General features: G+C 42.2%; 1 protein-coding gene across 5 annotated transcripts in view; it reads right to left on the minus strand.

The window, feature by feature from the left end:
* Window positions 1-412: 412 nt before the first annotated feature.
* The window catches only part of LOC143158242 (plasminogen-like), a 38932-nt gene continuing 18332 nt past the window's right edge, over window positions 413-21012 (minus strand). The window contains exons 12-19 of one of the 5 annotated variants that reach the window (XM_076333940.1): window positions 20589-20737; window positions 19772-19865; window positions 17689-17806; window positions 16569-16643; window positions 15902-16042; window positions 12404-12510; window positions 10715-10860; window positions 9397-9674 (exon numbers count right to left, since the gene is read on the minus strand). In XM_076333940.1, the coding sequence (XP_076190055.1) occupies window positions 9516-9674; window positions 10715-10860; window positions 12404-12510; window positions 15902-16042; window positions 16569-16643; window positions 17689-17806; window positions 19772-19865; window positions 20589-20737 (989 nt within the window). In that variant the 3' untranslated portion in view covers window positions 9397-9515. Of the gene's footprint in view, window positions 491-9396; window positions 9675-10714; window positions 10861-12403; window positions 12511-12565; window positions 12642-14382; window positions 14693-15901; window positions 16043-16568; window positions 16644-17688; window positions 17807-19771; window positions 19866-20588; window positions 20738-21012 lie in introns of those variants that run through there. The other 4 variants (XM_076333943.1, XM_076333941.1, XM_076333942.1 and 1 more) reach the window with 4 other exon arrangements.

Below are 21012 nucleotides of genomic sequence, written 5' to 3' on the forward strand. Positions count from 1 at the left end.
ATATAGTAACTCTGTAAAATAGTTGAATTTTACTTTTTTATTAAAGAATTCCTTCTCTCATATGTTTCCTTGACCTAGGCTTTCTTTTTTTCTTCTATTTGGGAGTAAGACTTAGAGTTCATTTTAGTTCAATAGCATAACTTTAGGTTTAAGACTGATAGATAGCTATTTAATGTTCTTCCTTACCAGACATTTAACCTCACACTGCATGCATAAACTCATCCAGCGAGGGTGGCAGACTTTGCTCATCCATGTGTTATCCTGATTTCAACATCAGCTCACTCTGCATTTCCCAAGTGGCCTTTGCCTTGGAAAAGTTGCACTGCAGCACCATTTCATGGCTTCTCTTGCATGTTAGGTCACTGGTGTTGCTTCAAAACAACTTGTCAAATCAAATGTGCTAGTGACTCACCAGAGGCAGGAAGGGGCTGAATACTGGACGAGGAAAACAGGCTGGAATGGACGCTGCTAGGTCACACAGTTCAGACATCTGCAATTGAAGGCAAAAAGTTCATAGAATCATGAGTTCCTTCTAAAAACTAGTGAGGCTATCCACATCCTTGTTGTCCTGCTTACTTTAAGTAGAAATTACATCGCACTGAGGGCTTGGAAAAAAGCTAGGGGTACAGGAGTAAATACATAAGAGAGGCATTCTAGTATGGGAACCAGATTAGCTGCTATTTTACAGATTGTGTGAAAAATCTAGAGCTGATCCTGCTTGTAGTCCTGTGCTATTTTCTTCCTGTAGGGTGCTGTAATACCATGTTATCTGGTTGTCTTCTGTGCCTGAAGCTGTTTTAACGCAACTTGTGAACAACAGCAAAGCGTTGTATATCTGTAGAGCCTTGGGAGACCACTAACGCTGGGCCAGGGAAACAAAGTAGATAGGCCCAAGAGAGGAGCTGATGGGAGCTGGACTCAGCTCAGGGAAACACCTGAAGGGTGACAGAGAGAAGGGGTTGGGTACTGTGCAATTATATGTGGGATCTGGCTTATCGAGTTTAGGAACAATTACTCATGGGGAAAGAAGGATAAAATGAAGGAGCAGAATACAAAGTAGGCTTCACTAGCAAGTAGGCTTTTGAAAGGTACTCAAGTCTGGTTTAGTCTCACATGATTTTAACAATCTTAACCCCATCTTCAATTCTCGCTCCAGATCCTGGGTTCCCTCTCTCCTGCCCCACATCCCCCAACGCCTTGGCCACTGTCTTGTCCCCAGCGACAGCCAGCATCTGCTCGCCAATCCCCATGCCTCCTTCCCATCAGATATCAGATAGTGGTTTTTCCTTACTCCAGTGCAAAATTTGTTTTCTGCACAGCTCTGCCCTCCCCAGCACCTCTGGCACCTTCCCCATCCTTCTGTATCCCTCATTTCCACTGAGGTATTCACTGGGTTACTGCATTATGGTACACATCTGGTGGTTAAAGTGTACGAAAAAAGCTGCATATGTGGGTTACATGTAGCTGTTTCTCCTGCATGGGAGAGGATTTAAAAAACCTTGAGTTTTAACTGAGTTTGTAAAACTCTCTGATAAACAGGATGTTTTAGAGATTTTAATCAGATCAGCTTTTCCTATAGGTTTTCAAAACCAAAGGAGCTCATTGTGGTAGCTAAAGGTGTGTTAACATGTCACTGCGTCCAGGATAGTTTGGGAACATCTGCATGCATCATGTAAACAAGAACTCTTTTGCAAGCTTTCCTCATGTTAAAGGTCTACATATACTCCTTCAGGTCTATAGCAGTTTCCACTTTTAGGCTTGGGTCCGGCTCTTCTCTCAATCTCACTGCCTTGAACCTGGTTGATATGCATCTGATTCAGTGCAGCTGCTCCTGATTTATTTCTGAGGAAAGAAAAAAACACACTTGTATTGCCATTCCTTTCAAGGATGGCAATGTGGATTTGGACAAATATTATATATCTTTGTCTTAATGTATCTGATCCTGGAGAACTGGACATGGGGATACTGCCAACAATCGATCCTGGTACAAAAATGCTCATTCTGTAAGTTTTCCACGTGAAAATGTCAAAACAGGAGAAGTGTCTTTCATCTGCCAGACTGGCACACCTCACTGCTGCTTTGTGACAAGCATGTGACCTCTCAAGGCATTGTGTTTGAAATGAGCTGTTGTAAACTGTCTCCTTTTGTGCCTCTCCTCCTTTCCTCTTTTCCCTCATAAGATCCAAGTGCCTAAATCTTTCTCAAGTTCTGGTCTTGTGGTGTTTGTTCTCGTTTATTTGACCACTGTGAGGCCTACCGTAGGTGGAAGTTTATCAGATCTGATTTCAGAGTCAGGGTACATTAGTTAGCACAGTGGTTAAAATACAAACAACAGTAGGAGGCTTTTTAAATAGAAGTTGACCCTTGAAATTGGGTTTACTGTCAGCTCAGAAAAATCCCCTGCAAAAGAAATTGCAAACAATGTCAGACCACAGGTCACACCTTATTGAATAAATTCACATAAACCCAATTCCCCTAAATTTCAGAATCAGAAAATGCCATAAATCAGCCACTTAGATATCAGCGATTTGCTAAGAGGAGAAAGGACCAAAGGCAAGATTCAGTTGTTTGGAGGGGAAAATCTCAAATGGCAGCTCTAAGGAAGGGCACAGCTGCAAGACTGGGATGAGCGTGAACTAGAGGAGCTCATGTAAGAGCTCCAAAGGGTGATGGTGTGGCATAGATCCATGGGCAGTTGGGAAATAAGGAAGGTATTTTTACTGTCTTTTCAAAGACAATCAGAACGAGTGACAAAGTGAGACTTACATAGCCCTGATTCACAGAGCCAGAGGGCACTTTGGGCAGTGGCCCCAGAGGGATAATGTAGATGGTTTCTAGCGGCAGGTGCTGCTGTGGCTAAGGTGGGAAGGGTTCAGGAAGGAAAAAGGTAGCCAAGTTAAAAATAAAATCTGTCCTTGCCCTAGACCTGAAGGAACACAGAGGGCAGAAGACCTGGTGGATAAGCTCATCTCTGCAATTTCTGGCCATAGAAGCTAACGTATTCAAGGAAAGGAAAGTGACAGTGACAGTAAGGAGAGACAGAGAAGATGTTTTTCCAGTAGTGAAAGTTTTAGTCTTTGAGATGTTCATTTGTTCTGGCTGCTGCCAAATATCAGAAATCAGCAGAATAAAGTCAGACAGACATATGAGAAGCAGAGAGGTTAGGAAGTGAGCAAACTGAGTGTCATTTAGAGTAGAAAGATCTAAAGAATTAACTATTGGGGTTTCTGTGTTGCTGAAAAAATATCTGGAAAAACAGGGACCCTGCAATTGCCTTTAACAGAGCTGTGAAAAGCATTAATGCCATAGAGAACCTGACAGCAGCCTTTACTGGAGATGACTAAGAGAAAATGCAGTCCTTTCCCCTGCCTTAAAAGTAAGCAGCTGAAGAGTGAATTCAGCTGTAAATATTTAGAAATAGTGCCCAGTTCAGCAGCAGTGGCATTTAGCATGCAGTGTGCTAGAGCTCTTTGTACATGAGGGACAACTTCATCATGTCACCGCTAGGTAGGAGGGCAAAAGCATTCTCCATGTCCTAGACAGAGAGCTTTGGAGAAACCATAGCTAAGCTAAAGGATGGCATACAGCAGAGCGACCCAGTGGGCAGCTTTGAGTCCTGCCCGAGTGTCCCCGCATGTAATGCCCAGCAGTAGCACTGCTTTGGGAAACGGTTCCGCAAAACCACCGCAGTGATCTACTGTAGCCTACTCCACGTTTCTGTTCGTGGGAGCACATGTCCTGCAGGCAACCTTGTCCTTTCTGGATTTTGTTATTCTCCTAGCGTACCGCAATCACCACCCTGCCTGCGAGTGCTAGTCACTCTTTACATGTGGGGCTGCACAACAGAAATGGAGAAGCACTATATAATAGGGCCTGAAATGCAACCTGTATGTCTATTTTTCTTTTTAATTCTGTTTTCTTCTTGGAAGAGTCTATAAGAAAGTGAGTATCTGTTTGCACTGAGGCTCCTCAAAGACTGGTGCCTGGCAGGTCACGGCTACACTTTTGGCACGTAGTTCCTGTCTCCGCTGCCCCAAATCACAGGACTCAGCTGTGACGGCTGTTCTGGAGCCCATGCGGAGGGAGGGTTTTTGAACTCTTATCAGTCCTTCCTCTCACACATAATGGTGCAGCTTGACTCTTTGACCACTCTGTTCAAAATGTCTGGTGTTACTGGGGAGTCCTTGGATGAGGGTGAGGGCTATCTGGTAGCAGAATGTAGAAGAGAAAAAGAAGAAAAGAAGCATAACCACTATTCCACTTCTGGTAAGAAAAGCAGAGGAGAGAACGTGTGGAGAGATTTTGCATTTTACCCAACAATTGCCCAAGTGCCTCCAAAGACCCCAGCAAAGGCCTGCTATTTGTAAGGTGCTGTTCTGTTTTTTTTCTACACACTTACGCAGTTATATACAATGATCCCTGCAGCGGTGTATTGTTTACTGATGGTTAAAGCTAGTGATGAAATCGGCTGTCTAGAAATGTCACTGAAATAGGATGAATGTTTATAGCTTCTTGCTTCTATGACAGTTTCGGAAAAGAGGAACAAGCAACCTCTATTTTCCACACAATGTATATATTGAAATTACCAGTGCAGTTTCTACTTGTCACTTGCATGTTGCTTTATTTCCATGCTTGTTCTTGACTCATTAACTTGGATAAAGGAAGGATGTTCTAACCAGTTTAATCTTATTGAAATAAAATGCTAAAAGGGCAAGGCAGCAAACAATGTTGTTATATTCCATTCAAGGCTGTGTTGAATGGGATCACTTCAAGCCACTTGAGTCAATGAGATTTTGAACAATATGTCAGCGAGATGAGAATATCACCTTCAGATTTAGTTTAATATTTTGGCAGATTGTGTGTGTGTGTGCACGTGTGAGTGTGTGTGTTATGTGTGTGAGTATAACACACAATAACATCTTCTTTGTTTACAAGCTGTCGTGGTTTAACCTCAGTCAGCAACTGAGCACTACGCAGCCGCTCGCTCACTCCCCCCCCTCCCCCGGTGGGATGGGGGAGAGAATTGGAAGAGCACAAGTGAGAAAAACTCGTGGGTTGAGGTAAAAACAGTTTAATAATTGAAATAAAATGATAATATAATAATAATAATAATAATACACAAAGCAAGTGATGCACAGTGCAATTGCTCACCACCCGCCGACCGATGCCCAGCCAGTCCCTGAGCAGCGGCCCCCCCGGCCAGCTTTCCCCAGTTCATGTACTGAGCATGACGTCACATGGTATGGAATGTCCCTTGGGCCAGTTTGGGTCAGCTGTCCTGGCTGTGCCCCCTCCCAGCTTCTTGTGCACCCCCAGCCTTCTCAGTCGGTAGAGCATGGGAAATTAAAAAGTCCCTGGCTAGTGTAAGCATTACTTAGCAACAACTAAAACATCGGTGCGTTATCAACTTTGTTCTCATCCTAAATCCAAACCACAGCACTGTACCAGCTACTAGGAAGGAAATTAACTCTAGCCCTGCCGAAACCAGGACACAAGCAGTTTATAGAAGTGTTTATGATGGCTCCAGTTTAATAGATGTTGTTTAAAATTCCTTTATTCTTTAAACATTTTTATGCCCCTGTGCAAAAAGACCTTGCCATTAGATTCCACAGCTTGCATTTGCTGGAGGCAGTATCGGAAAAGTTGTTTGTTTGGGTTTTTTTCCCCGATTCTCATGTAAACTCCTGAGCTAAGATCAGGAAATTTTACATTAGAAATCATGGGTAATATGCTGATCAGCTTTATCGTTTGCTCTTATCATATTTTAACTCAAAGTAAATTTCTGGAAGATATGCCATTTACATATGCCATGTGTCCAAAAGACTGTAGCATATCATGTTCTATTTTTGCCAAAGAAAGTGCAGAAATATAAGATTCATCACAAATAACTAGGTGGAAGGTGGATGAAAGTGGAGTGAAAACTTAACCAGATCATGCTGTGAGCAACTGGAGTTATCTTCATAACTTTTTTTCCAAACTTGGTTTCAAGGTCTGCAACACCTTCCCTAGTTACAAACTGCCCATTAGTCTTGTAACATCTTGTATAAGATAGCTTCTTGAAGAAAGTGCACTTCTAGCACTCAGAAAGGTTTGAAGTGCTGCAGTTGTCTACAGGCTTAAGGTACAGGAAACCAAAAAAATCCAGTGGTACATTTGCAAGCGTGACAGAGTAAGAGCACACAGTGCACCGAAGCAGACCCAAGAAGCACGGATGAAACAGAGGATGGTACTTGTGTACCAAGGATGCAGGGTGCCATCTGATGACAAAGTGCTGGTGTTATTATCAGAATTAGGGTCCAAGTTCCTAACTTCTGTGACAATGTATTGACACAGTCCTAGTAGTAATGAGTTGCACTGTAAATATAAAAATAGATTTATTATTTAGTCAACTAAAAGACTGGAAAATGCAAAAAGCCTTGCCAGAAGTAGTGTATCCCTACGTGCCAAAACCAGGACAGATGACAGTAAATCAAGATGATAGTAAATCAAGAATTCCCATGCTGCAAGAGAACAGCTAAAACCACAGTCATTTTCTCAGCCGGAGAAAATAATGCAGGATTTCCAGACTGTATTCTCATAAAAGCTAAAAAAAACCCAAACCAAGTCACAAAATGACACCCAGAAAAGACTCAAATAACTGCGGAATCAAGTCAAAGAAGATTCAGAAAATATTGTAAAGTGAAGGCCAAAGAGAGTCTTCAGCCCCTGAAAACATCCTGTAGCAAGAGGATGGACTGCTAATGAATCACACGGATTTCTGGGAACGAAACCGAATTTCCAAATGTGATGCATAGTGACATGAAAATTGTCATATTTATTAGTGTCCAGGGAGAGCTATTGGTATATTGACTATTTGGTCAATACCAAATAGTATTGACAGGTACTCTGACAAGAGCATCTGGGGAGAACGGCCTTTTTTAAACCTTGAAATCAAGAACAATAGCCTTTGGTTTACATGAAACAGCTGCAGCATTTCAGTGACAAACGTGCTGGGTTGTTGGGTTCCACGAAGACTATGCAGCTGCACACGTCTGTGCTACTGCAATCTGTGAATTACAGGCAGACCGTACAAAACCTCTGCAGGCAATGGTATCGCCTAGGTTAGCAGACCCCCAGCAGGCACAGTTCAGCATCTGCTAGCAAAAGATGGTACCAAATACCTGAAATTTCCACTAGGCAATGCCTACAGGCACTGGGGAATGGCTTACAGGCACCAAGAGAAACAGGAACAATTTCTGGGTCTGGCCAGTTATTACAGAGAATTTGTGCCAATGTTTTTTGAAGGAACAGCACTACTGGCAGAACTTACAAAAACAGTACACGGGGAATAGAAAGCAAGTGCCAGATGGCAGCAAGCCTTTCATGTGCTCCAGGAAACATTGCGCTCAACAGGTTCTGAAAGTATCCAAGTTTACTGAGCATACAACTCAAGAAAAGCCTTTGGGGCTGTATTACCACAGGACAACTAGGGAGAGATGCACCGAGTACTGTACTTGAGCAGAAAACTTGTGCAACTAGAGAGTGCATTATATTGATGACAGAGCAAAAAGATCTGTTTCTGGGTTCACACTTCAGCTTTTTCTCCAACCCTGTCTCATAGGTTGATTAAGTGAGGTGAATGGTAACAACAGGCTGCAGAAGTGGTTGTAGCCTGAAACACGCTCCCCTGTAACAGCCTGTTACATGTTCAGCTGATCGCACAGGGAAAAGTGGAAGAGACTCACCAACATCTCCAGCTCCTCTGGGTCAGAGCACAGAGGTCTGTGATAGGGTGAGAAACTTCACACTAAGGGCCACGTCCTTTAAAAAGGTGGCCTGTTCCTATGGCTGCTGTGGGGGTACACAACCAAGGGCAGACTGGATGAAAGGAGAGCAGGAGGTCAGAGAGGGGGACAATATTCAGGATCTGGAAGGAATCCAAGAAAAAGATGCTGTCAAGAAAGACTGAGTTAAAGAACAGCTATTCAAACAGTATCATGATGAGCAAAGGAAACTGATGAGTGGGTCATAATGGAAACCATAAAGAACTGATAGAGAAGATCAAGGAGTGAGTAGAGAGTCGGCAAATTTTTTTTTTCACTCTAGCTTTTTAAAAATCCCAAAATGAGTTTATAGAGCCTGATCTCTGTAGAGTTCTTATAATAAAGTACCTAAATACTAGATACAGATTTATAATATACTTTAAATCAGGCAAACAACTGGAAGACTAAAAAAATACAGAAATCCTTGTTCAGATTACAGGTCCGTAGGAGGTGTACATTTCTTCTGCTATACATATGCTGTTTGGAAGTGGTATGTTTTTAAATGATACACAGAAAATTGGAACAACAGCTGAAAATGCTGGAACTAGCTTTGGTAACTGACTTGGAGTCAACGGGACAGGTGGGTTTCTGTTGATTTCTGATGCTGCTGGAGCATGTCCCACTCAGCAATTGCCTTTGGTCACTGCTTGAAGAGCCTTTCTCTAACCCAGCCTTTCCTGACAGCTTCAATAGCAGTCCTTTTCCATTGCTCTGGGTGGCAACGAGGCCAGGTTCCGTGACTCTGGGAGGCTTGACTAACCTGGGGGTGCCCTTTCTTTTTCCACCTCCCTGCCACAGAGCGCACAGGAGCATGAGCTGCCAAGCTTGATAAGGCAAACACCAGCGCCCTGGCTTCACTTGTCCAGCCCTCTGAGACATCCTTGCCTCTTCTGGAAATAAACTGAAAGAGCAGTTTCTTTTAATTCCTGAACTCTATGTCAGGGCTGAACTGTTGGTGTCACAAGTGAGAGCAGGATTTCTGTGTTAGTGCCTCACAGACATGTGACCCATACTATATGCCATCCAACTCACTGCTTTGCCCGCTGTAGTGGATAGTTGTTTTTTCCATGCAAGCATCTAATCTACGAAGGTTAGATGATTGCACAGCACAGCACAAAGCTCTGCTTGGGTGGTGAGAGTGGGGGGAATTAGCCCCAAGAAGAAGCAACCTCACCAGGCCTTCATCCAGCTCCTGGCAGCAAGGGCACAGTCTAGCTTGGCCTTTTCTTACCCAAGGCAGTGGCTGAGTTTGGTTGTTACTTTCTTATTCCTGGAGCAGCACAGAAAGGGGAGCAGATGCCAGTGATGGGTACAGGGACAGGCCTGATATGGGATAAAGTTTCTTGCACAGGGAAGACCTTATACACAGAGATAGGCCAGCTGCTTGCATGCACAGAGGAGAAAAGCGGGTATCTGAACAAAGAGGAAGCCACTTTCATGCGTTGGAGCATGTCTCAAAAGAGAAGGGTGAAGTAGGAACCTTACAGCTGCTGCCACATGCAACATGGTTGACTTACCCAGGCACAACACAGACACACTGACCAACAGTAATAATTGGTCAATTTGGCTATTGCTTTGCAATAACTGCTTATGCTCAGCCAGTAATGATATTTATTTAAGATTCTTATGAATTATTACAATTTTAAAACCATATTTGGAATGCTGTTTCTGATACAGGGACTGCTTTCCAGAAAAGCTAGCCTGCATCGAGATTCAGTGGGCAATCATTGCATTCTTGATCCAAGAAACAAAATTAGGAATTCGGACAAAAACAGGCTTTGATGGCTGGGTACAGTCCAGTCCCCAAGACGTGACTCCATATTGGACAAATCTGTCCTTATCTTGGCAGACCAGAGGTCCTCCAACTTCAGCCTAGAGAGGAGAAGAGAGAATAAGGTGACTCCTTTAGTGATGGAGGCACTAGACATGCAAACAACAAAATACTGGCAGGAATAATATTGTGGTAACTCTGAAGGCCTCAAAACATGACTGAGGCAAGGGCTGTAGAGAGAGGGAGAGTGTTTTATTAGACCTGCTGGAGTAAAAAAACGGGGGAGGGGGAAAGTTGTTTCCAAGCATCTAGGCCATTCCTCTGGTCTGAAGAAGAGAGACACAACCACCAATCATGGATGTGGGAACGTCCCCAGATCACTGTGAAGCCAATTACACACAAAAAAAGGAAGTTTCTCAATTTTCCACATCCTCTGACCTACTTGATCCTGGACAAAATGAATATAATTGTTATAACGCTGTTTCTTAAAATCCAGGCATGGCAGGAGATGAATACCTACGTCCAGTGATCTGTACGCCTATCAATGAAGGCACTGTCCACACTCCCAAAGACATCATTTGCACCGGCAGTCTTGAACACCTGCTCAGACAGAGCAGCATTTGCTTTCTGACTCTGTCTCCAAGTAGCTACCAGCTTTTTATTGAAAAGCTCCCAACACGATACCCTCCATTAAGAAAACCACATTTTAAAAGTGTTTTCATATATTTGTGAAAATTAGAAAACTGGAAGCACTTCAAGCTTTATTTAATCAAGGGATTAAATAAAGATGTGGTACAACTCCAGGCTGCACCAGAAACAGTCAGTAGTTTCCCCTCTGTCTCTAGGAACAAAGGGAGGTCCAGGTAGTATATCACAGGCTTTATTTCAGGTGGATGGGGTATTCACAACACTAGGCTACTATGAGTAGGATATGTCAGCACGCAGTTCTGAAAGGAAGGCAAAATTACCCTGTGCAATTTTCTTGCTATTCTGGTTGACTGTGTGAGTGAAGAAAAAATGCTATGTGTACTTCAGTTCTTATGCTTCATGCAGAAGCCTTGAATTGCTGAAGCTATTTCTGAGCCCTGAAAGTACAAATTGTCATTTGACCTGCTTACACTCAAAGCTAGATTATTCTTACCTGGCAGTTACCTATGCTTCCAAAAGTAAATCCACCACAAAATTCATGATTTTTTACACTTCCATTCAGAAATTCAGGGTGATTACATACTCTATTTTCAAGCACGGGGAATTCCATGTCTTTTAATCTGTTGTCTGTATCGGAACCTTTATGAACAACCAAGAAAATGTAACAGTTATAAGGGGTAGCCTGGGCATTGTGCTCCAGTGAAGCCTCAGTAATGAAAGGACTGGGATCCATCCCCAGCTCTACTATAGTCTCTGAGGTCCTTGAAGGACCTTATTATATCTTTCAACTTTTTTGTACTTGGATCATACCCACCCTCAACAAGCAGAGGTTATTCTTCTTTGCAAATTGTTACAAAATAAATAAAACTAGATGCTTAGTATTCTGAGCCATTGTGTCCGTTTGTAGGCTTTCATTATGGTGCAGTAGCAATGGCTTGTTTCAGGGGGAAAAAATGTTAGCTTGGATTTACTTTACATTATTTGAACTCTTTCAAGCCTAAAGATAGTGTTTTCTTGGTAAGGAGAATTTTCCTGAAGCCAAGGTTGAATTTTCCCAAAACACAGTTTATTTAGATGTGGGGGTCTGCTCCCCCTCCCCTGCTGATTTCATGAACTAGTTGCATGACATGGCAGGACCCTCTTTCCCACTGCCCAAATGCAACAATGGTCTGTTGATTTTTCCATCCTAATGCACTTCCAGAAAAAATCTCGTTTGTACCATTTTTTTTGTGGCTGTGAGCACTAGAACACAGGAAGCAGCTGCCACCGTGTGGCAAGCTGAACAAAAAAGAAAAAAATGCAAGGTAAGAAAGGGAAAAAAGATGAGAGGAAAGCCGGTAAATACTGTCTATCCTGAAGAAAAGTGTTTCTTGATAATGCTGATGAGTTACACTAATAGTAGAGTGATTATTCTTAAGCATTATTTTCAGAGCATCAATTTTGTAGATAAATGACACAAGAAGGGGAAAAAGGTACTGCAATCTATGTGGAAGGTTTTTATGGTGAAACTCAGAGACAGGGACACGTTCTGTTCATTTCTTTTTTTTAATTCTGTGGATGCACAGACATAGAAGAACCCATTGGCTTTGATTTACAGGTGGAGTATTAATAAGGTGCTGTCTGGCAAATAGGGTGGGAAGGGCATCTCTTACGTGTAGGTCAGCAAGGCCAAAAGTGTGTACGTGGGAGCTGGGACTGAATGAGGGCAGATGCCACCATCACTGCTGGAAGCCACAGGGATGGGGAATCAGCTCCTGCTGCAGCAAAAGTGGGTCAAAGAGGGCTGGGTATTCTCAATCCTCAGCACAGGTAGAGTGAGAGGTGGGCAGCAGGAGACCACATAGGTCTTTTTAATGCTAGATTGTGAACAAAATTCAGGTAAGGGTTTTACTGACATTAAAAATCTTCAGCTTGAACTCCACCCAAAGGTGGCTGGATCTGAGCAAGCTCTGACTCAAAGGCTTCACAGTTCCTGGGATGCCATCTTATCTCGGGGGGGGGGAAATGATGGGGGAAAATTCAAGCTCTGAGAGAAAGATATAAAAAGAATAATGTTGCCTGGTGACCTCTAACTTAGTTAAATCTTAAGTAAAATCTGTTTTTCATGTCCTACCACTGCACATATTTTGGGATAGGATTTGAAAACCTGCCTAAGTTTTCAACCACACCGAATATGCTTTACCTCTTGTTTTTTCCCAGGCAGTTAGAAAACATACTGTGTTTCTTTCTACCATCAGACTGGTTTCAGGCAAACAAACTGGTTTTACATGGTCAGTAATTGTTACAGGACTGGAAAACAAAAAAAGAATAATTAAAAAATCCTTAGAAAAATTACCATCAGCTTGTTCAGTCTTCATACTCAGAAGGCTCTGCATGGAAATGGCGTGGGGAAGGGTGGAGAAGCTGATGGTGCCTTAAAACTGTATAGATGGTTGTAAGATGGTGCCTAGACACTTAGTAAAAAAATAGGTTACTTACAGGAACTGAAAGTCTCTGGGATGTGTTTGTGGGCACAGTCACAGTGCGAGTGTGTTTGCAGCATAGTGCTAGAGCGCTGATCTCTAGTTACCCCTGCGGTGTGTATAGGAACATGCACAAGCCCAAGCCCAGCCCCTAGCAACCCTTGCAAGTGGTTTGAACCTGACTTCTCTCAGATCCTCCCTGCCTCAGAGGTCATGGACATTTTCAGGGACTTCACAGGAGGAGGGAAGGATGGTTGAATGAGTAAATAAGCAGAAGTTGCAGAAAATTCCTTTTTCCTCCGGTTACATGGGTGATATAACGGTGGGTGACATCATGCAGTATCTTACACATTACTAAGTCTAGCACCTCAATAAAGTAAATACCAAAATAAAACTCTTCCTCATCACAACATTGTGCCTGGATGCTTCAGCACTGGAATAAAGCTCAATGTGGACTGGACAGGGCCCTGGGAAGCAGTTCTGCAGAAGACGAAAACGTTGCATACGGAGGTCTTTGCTTCAGACTGTCTGATCCCTTATTGACTTTCAGACATAGATGTGAAAAGATGAGGTGGCTTCTGAAAGGTATATCGTCCTAGGAGTCAGACAAGTGCAAACAGTTTTGGTACAGTGAAAGTATGTCTGAACACGCTGTTAAATGAGATCTACCACTGTCAGGAACCTACCCTGTGAAGGTAAGTTCTGACTGTGAAAAAAAGTAAAGGGACCTGAATGAACTCCAGATGTTCGGTCAAGGTAAAATGAACCTTTATAATCTCTTTTCAGGCCCAGAATGATTTTCAAAGTATGTGATGTGATAGCTAGTGAGGTCTCCAATGTCCAGTTCAAGGGAACTAACAAATCCCCCTGTTCCTAATCAGGCTGAGCCCCAAGAAAATTCAAGAGAATGAGAGACCAAAGGGAACTGACTCTGACCCATCTTAAAATAAAGATCTCTCCAACACAAAAATCTGAATGAAACATGAACGCAGCAGTCCAGGAGGGTAGGAGATGCTAACCAGCTCCTGTGCTGAAGCTACAGTTGTGCCAATGCTGTCACCATCATTTTGAACTCTACCCTCCAGCCTTCTGAAGTCCAAGATGGCGATCTCAAACCTCTACTCTCACATGGTTCTATGAAATTAATCCTGCATCAGTTCTTTTCCCTGTAAGAATGAAAATCAGTTCTGCGGCTTCCAAAACTAGTTCATTCACTTCTCAATAAAGTCCATTTTTTTGAAAGAATACCTGAAAATTGATAGACAAGAGGAGATTAAAGCGAGAAAGCTCGGATTGGTGTGTGTGGGTTCTTGGTTTCCAGGTTTCTCTAGGTTTCTAGTGCTGTTCCTCTAGGACCTTTATCTTCAAGGTTGTATTTAGCACCTCAGGTCTAATTCCACTGGTAGTATGGCCCTCACAGCAACTCTGGCTCCTGTCTGACCTGCTGGTGTGACAGTAGCCAGGCAAACATTTTTGAACTACAGCAACAGAGCATTGCAGCTTCTGCTTCCTCAACATCAAGAAGTTAACTTTGTTTCTACCTATGCTCCTATTCTGCACCAAGGAAATTCTACATCCATCCTAAGATGAGACAGCACCTAAAAAACTTGTTGGCGCACAAGGAACTGGCCTTCGAATGGGATTGAAACAAACAGAGTGGACACTGGCACCTTCTCAGAGGCCTCTGTTGTCTGGGTAGGTAAATGAACAGGAAAGCAGGGAACAAGACCTCAGAAGATATATCGGAATGTGGACGACATGACATTGAAATGGAAGTATAAAGTCCCAGACAGCACACATCTGCTCAGGAGCATGGCACATAATTCACCTGGGACTAGACTTCTACTGAAACCAGTGATCCTCCTCAATAGATCAGCCCTCCTTTGGGATGATTTTGGTCAAGATCTTCACAGACCTGCATCAGTTCTCTGACAAGTCTTGTCTATTGCCACAAAATCCAGGTATAGGAGTAGCAACCAGTCTTCTCACATCATATTTTCTTGGGTGATCTGTTTTATGAACAGACAGTGAAGATTTGGAAATAACAAGGTCCACAAAGAAAGCTGAAGACAAATGTAAAAAAGGAATTTAATGAAGTTGAAAACAAGCAAAGTTGATCGAAGACAGAAACTGAGGGGTATGATACCCATATCTGCTATTTATGGCATCTCACATGCAGAATGTGCTCAGATGGTGAGTGCTGCTGATGCAAAACTGACTACAGTGCTATAGCATGCATGTATCTACAGCGCACATGTGCACAGAGCACCCAATGAAAGAGGAATTGAATGACATAGTTACAAGCACTAGCAAAGAGTAAAACTGGTGGAGCATGAGTTCCTTCTACTCACCTGAAGTCAGTGAGTTTTTGATTAATCAAGCACCAGAGAACCTGAGTTGAAATTTAAGTGAAATTTTTCTAAGTTCATTAAAGCTGTATGGTGACTTTTTAAAAAGAAATGCCCTCTCAGGTCAAACATGAGCTTTTCATGATCTTTAATCCATGCATGGTGAGTGTAAGAGCAAGAGGGAAACCAATGAGTAAGTAGAAAAGTTTCAGGAGCGTTCCAAAAGGGAACAAATAACATTGAAGTAACTGCACACATTTCACAGCAGACTGCTCAGATATCTAAGCAAGACACAAAAGAGGGCTTCAGGCAATTACAGTTATGCACAGGATTTTTCACTATATCACAAGCAGGATCTGGTTTTACTGAGTTGTTGGCCAAGTCTGCAGCTCGTGAAATATGGATGTGGCCTGGCCTGGAGCACTGCCAGGGAAACTGGACCCTTCTACTTGCTCCATGCAGAAGCTGTGGTGCCTCCTGGCCAAAGTTTCAGTTGGAGCTCACAACCCTCAGGGCTGAGCAGGAAAACCGTCCAAGCAGATTCTCCAGACACAACTCCACTTTGGTTTGCCTCCACCCTCCCTGCTTCAGTGGAGCTGCCGCTTAGTGGGTGGCAATCCCTTCCATCCTAACTGGTCCTTGCCTTTCCTAAACTGTGTAAGAAGCTCACATGGATTCTGCCAGTGGGGGCATTCAGCAGGAGAGATGCTCAGGGTTTACTCTTGAACAGATGCCTATGCTAACACTTGAAGGGACTCACGCTCTCTCATACCATCCCACAACCACCCCTGAGAGCTAACTCTAGGCTAAGCTAACTCGTGACTTCAGAGTAAAGGTGTTAGGGGTGGAAAACTTGGACTGAAATGGTACCTGTTCAACTTCAGCAAAGCAATGTCTGCTCCACTTGGTTCCTTTAATACTTTCTGAACACTTTGGATTTGCAGGGATGGCTCTGCTGCATTGAGATTCTGTATCCCAAGAAACACCCTGTAGGAAGAAGGCTTTGTTGACCTGGAAGAAAAGACAGTGGCAAGGTTATACATCCATACTTGTAATCAGGAATGTCGCTCTTACAAAATTCAGTGGTTTCCCTGGAGAATTGCAATTAATAAGATGGTCAGGTTGCTGCTTCTGACCATAGATACCTGCATTTATTCTTGGGGAGGAGGAAAATGTGGGGTTTTTTAAACAGTTTGATTTTTATGATCATGGAAAAATCCCATGGGCTCTAAATAATGTGGCACCTTCTTGCAGTGTTCACAACTCCTAAAGCCCTAAGGGTCAGCTGCTAGCCACAGTTTTTCCAAGTGCAATTATGACCAGCACATCATTAGCACACTTTTCAGCATGCTTTGGGGTGGGCGAGAGGGCAGACAACAGAAGTAACCTCTGTTGTGCTCTGCTGCACTTTCTTGCTGGCAAGAAAGACAGGAAATAATGAGTAACAAAAGTGCCTTATTTGGTACATCTTGGTCCTCTGTTGATTTTCTCATACAGATTTAGGAAATGCCTGTCACTCGTTCTAGCAGATACTCACTCTTGCAAGCACTGAGCTGCAGTAAGGACCCACTGTGGATGTATCAGAGTGCCAGCACAATGGTGCACGTTGGTACTAGAATAGAGAAGACAATCACATTCATTTAAGACTGCATAGTCAATTCTCCACCATCTATGCTGTGCACAATGGGAAATAGTAGCAAACCAGCAATATGCCCCCCCTTTTACCAGTCATAGTTTGTCTTTTGCCAATGGCAAAAGAAATCAAATGCAGATTTTCAAAGGACAAGCTTTATTTGCTCCAGAACATGAGAGACATGAAAAGAAATTTGACACCCAAGTGAAATTTTTGCAACAGGGCACTCTTGCTTTCAGGAATGTAATAAAAATAATTACATTTCCTAACAATGTCACTTGTGATGTAATGGGTTTGTCCCGATTAGCAATTAATAAAAGGATACATCCTTCTGATTTGTGGGGTTGCTTTGGACTAGTTCTTCAAATAAACCTTACTATGGACTTTTAACTTTTCTTGGGATAATATTTATTATGGTGACTGTCAACAGCTCTATAGAAATTTTCATTAGCCTTTCTGTAAGCATTTCTTCATCTCCTGTTCAGCCACTCTCATTATGACTGTGGAAATGTTATGCATAATTGTTTTTTTATACTGAGAGGTTATGGTCTTCCTATGGCTTCTAACACAGCTAGGGTGATCACAGCATCAATTTACATTTGAAGCAGATTGGATGCTAGGTGAAAAGGGATGATCAAAACCTATTCATACACGTTGCAGGTTGGTGCTATATTCCTGGGCTTAAATCCCCCACTGCAGAATGCAATTAATTGTCTTTATCCTCAGTGGGAATTATTCCTTCCCCATTTCAGTAATAAAGGTGTACTTAATGTCTGCAGTTCAAGTTTGCCTTCTAGAGATTCAGGAGAAAGTGGGGAGTTTGGGATTAATGACCCAATAAGTAGCTGTGGACATTATGATTAAAAAAAAAAAAAGTTTATTTTACATGCTAAGGCATTTTATATAGAAACCAAGACCAGTCTCCAGAAGCATATGCATTGTTTCCTGTCAGTCTCCGTCTAACGCCTGTTCCCTGTGAAACCCTGGTGCTCACGGATGGTGATACAGTCTGGAATACCAGTACCTCATCCTGAGACTGACGTGCCAAGGCCAAGACCCTGGAGGTGCGTCACACATGCTATATTGCTCACAGGCTCGTTCACTCCTCATTGGGACTTTTCCACAGTTATGCTCAGAAGAAGCTACAGAATAAAAAAAGCTACAATGGAGAATTTTAAAACGGTTCTGTAATGCCATCCATAGTGCAATCAGATAAAAAGAGAAAGGCATAAGACATTTTTTTATCTTCCTTAGGCTTTCACTCTTTACATTGGTTAATAGAAACTAAGGGTAAAGGAACAACCAGAACCTTTAGACTCCATTATATTATCATTACCTTGAACATTTAAACCTGAGGCTAATATATCACATTTGACATGACAAAATATTAATTTACCTGGAAAAAATTGTTAACTATGTCAAGTATTTGGATGTAGCCAGATAACATAAGTAAAACCACAATGAGCCCCACCCCAAAAAGAAAATCTATAGAGAAGTTGAAGGGAAAAGAGAGCTAAAGAAAGTAGAAGAAGCTGAAGGGAAAAGAGAGCTAAAGAAAGTGGAAGAGTTTATTGCCCAGACAATAACAACAATTTCTAAATTCTTTAAAACGTTACAGTCTGCACCTTGGTTGAGTTCAAACCAATCCCTAGGTTATAAATAAAATTGAGTCACTGTCCCCTTGTCATAAAATATTCCAATTTTCCCCTCACACTGCTCACTCTGCTTTCTTGTTAATCCAAATCTCTCTGAACTTTTTTAAATGGATTGAGCTTGGGTGCTCAGTAAGGACTCAAGTAACTCTTTCCAGAGCTTCATATGGTGCTACAGATGTTAAATTTGTTAGTTCCAGTATGAGACAATTAATAAAGTAATCAAAGGCAAGAGACTGTAAAGTTCCCCTACACCTTAATTTAAAAATCTAGTATTCAAAAGCTGTTTTGAAAAGAGATCAGATCTCAAAGTGAAGCTCCACCACAGCAGTTTCAGGGAGCAGGTTTTACAGCTGTGGTATGTGTTGTTTGTATACCATTCCTTATTCTTTTTGCCTGCACAGCTCTTAGGTCTCATCGACAAAATTAATGCGTACAATCATAATGCATTGCTGCTTAGAGGAACAGATTAGATGGCCAGCATGAAGAATATCACATACTCCTGAGGGAGTGACCACTCTTCACTATTTTGTATTGCTACATTGTCCAACAGAGCAGGGACCTGGCCTCTAGATGTTACTGTAGTAAAAATAATACATAAGATGAAGAAGAAATAGACTTTTCATATCCCTGCCAGATATATTAAAATAAAAAAAAAATCTGTCAAAATGCAGGCAAGGAAGGGAAGAGCAAAGCAAATGAGATGACTGCCAGGTGTGCCAAGAAGTGCTCCCAGTACATTACAGTTGTTATTGATGCCCACTGCCAGGGCACCACAGAAGGTAAAATCTCTTTCGCTGCTGAATTTTTCAGCAAACGCTACACCTGCTCAGTGTACTGATTACTATCCCAAAATAGAAAAAAAGAATTAAGGAAATCTGCATAAAATATCCAGGACCAAATTCACTCCCTACCCCAAAAGAAAGGCAAAATATCTAGGGACAGATTATTTTAACATCCAGATCAGAATAAAAATTAAGTCAGCAGAGGATGACAAGTGTTTCAAAGGATGTAATCTGTGGTGCTCCCAACTAACAGGAAAAGTGTATGAGCAGGTTCTCAAGGCATTAGTCCTGCCACGAAGTGCATGGAAAGACTAGCATGAACATCAAGGGTGTGCTTGTGTTTGAGGGGCCTGGGGAAGGAATACCTCTCTTCACAGCTTCACTGGATATTTCAAATTCAGCTAGCAACTCTGAGTGCTTAGCTTCACTGATGATAAAGAGCACACAGATTGTTATCTATGAAATCTTACTGATGATTCTTGGCACCAGGTTATCTAAACTTTGTCTGACTGTTACAGGTGCCTGATTGTGTCAAACTTCCATACAGACCTAAATTCGAATCTAAAGCTACTGCCTACTGCATTTTTTTTACGGTCGGATTGAAAACATTTTGTAACTATCATAATAAGTTGTAGAAAGGGAGGACAGAAAAGTCTTTAAGGATAATTACAGCAGCGTGGGATTTCACAGTGCTCCCATTTTTTTTCTGGGTCTGTTGTGAAGCACCAAACACCATTTACATCTCCATCAGGATTCCTGCAATACTGTAATAATTACAAAAACAGAGAATGAAGACTCCAAATGTTAGCCACAGAATGAAGAAGTGCATGTTTTTAAAAAAGTGTTAAATTAAAACTTTGAATTATTTCCCCCAATGACTTTTCCACTAGATGTTAAATGCTTTCTATTTCCTCTGATCACAAAATTCTTTCTTTCCTGTATCTCAAAACTATTAGGTGAAATTAGAAAAATATGATGAAATTGCTATAATTTTCTTCATCCACCAAGAGTCACCCTAGCTCTAGTGCTTTTTAAGGCCTCCTGAGAAGTAAAGTTTGATATAGGATGACTAAGTGCTTTGCACTAAAACATTTATTGTTGGCCTAATCCTTCTTCCTCTAAAGTCAGTGAGAGCAAGTTAGGTCAGCTCCGAGAATTTGCCAGAAGCCTGCTTAGTTTGTGACAAACAGCAACAGGCATCGCTTTGGGGTATGCAGAAATCAGGGAAGCGCTGTATGATTCTTTTGCGCTGCTTGCCTGTCAGCATCAACCCCATGGTGTACCTCTGTGCTTGAAGTACCAATATCCTAGGTAATGTAAAATGCATCCTTCCCTCCTCAATGCTATTATAGGTCTGGGCTATCAACATGATGACTTCCAGATATGCTTAACCTGGTCTATAAAGACTGAACATGAAGTGTTTACTGAGGGGTCATGGAGAACGGAGACAATGTTCAATGACACCAATGGCATTAGCAGCTGTTTACATTTTTATCCAGGCCCGCTCTTGGATGAGTCACAGGAGTGAAATATTTGTGGCTATGAGGTTTCTGAGAACTCCACTCTTGACAAGTCCTGCCCCTTCCAGTTTTTGCTACTGTGCCGCGATAGTCTTTACCATTACCGTTAATGCAGTCTGTGAAAAAAGAGGAAAAGGAAATTATTGTTAGCTGCTGAATCTATATGTGGTGATGGTAAGCAGAAACAAGGCAGATTAAGTACCTTTAGGACTTGCACACTCTCTAGTGTCTACAGCAGAAAGACAAAAGTGTACCCTGTGATGTGATCTCTTAGTTTGTCAAGATGGATGTCTTCCTGGATGTACCGAGTAACTGAATTGGAAAAAAATTCAAGGAACTTCAGGCTAAAGATTTTTGTAACATATTGCAAATATCTGAAAAGACTCCAAGA

The sequence above is a fragment of the Aptenodytes patagonicus genome, chromosome 3, assembly GCF_965638725.1.
Source record: "Aptenodytes patagonicus chromosome 3, bAptPat1.pri.cur, whole genome shotgun sequence".
NCBI lineage: Eukaryota > Metazoa > Chordata > Aves > Sphenisciformes > Spheniscidae > Aptenodytes > Aptenodytes patagonicus.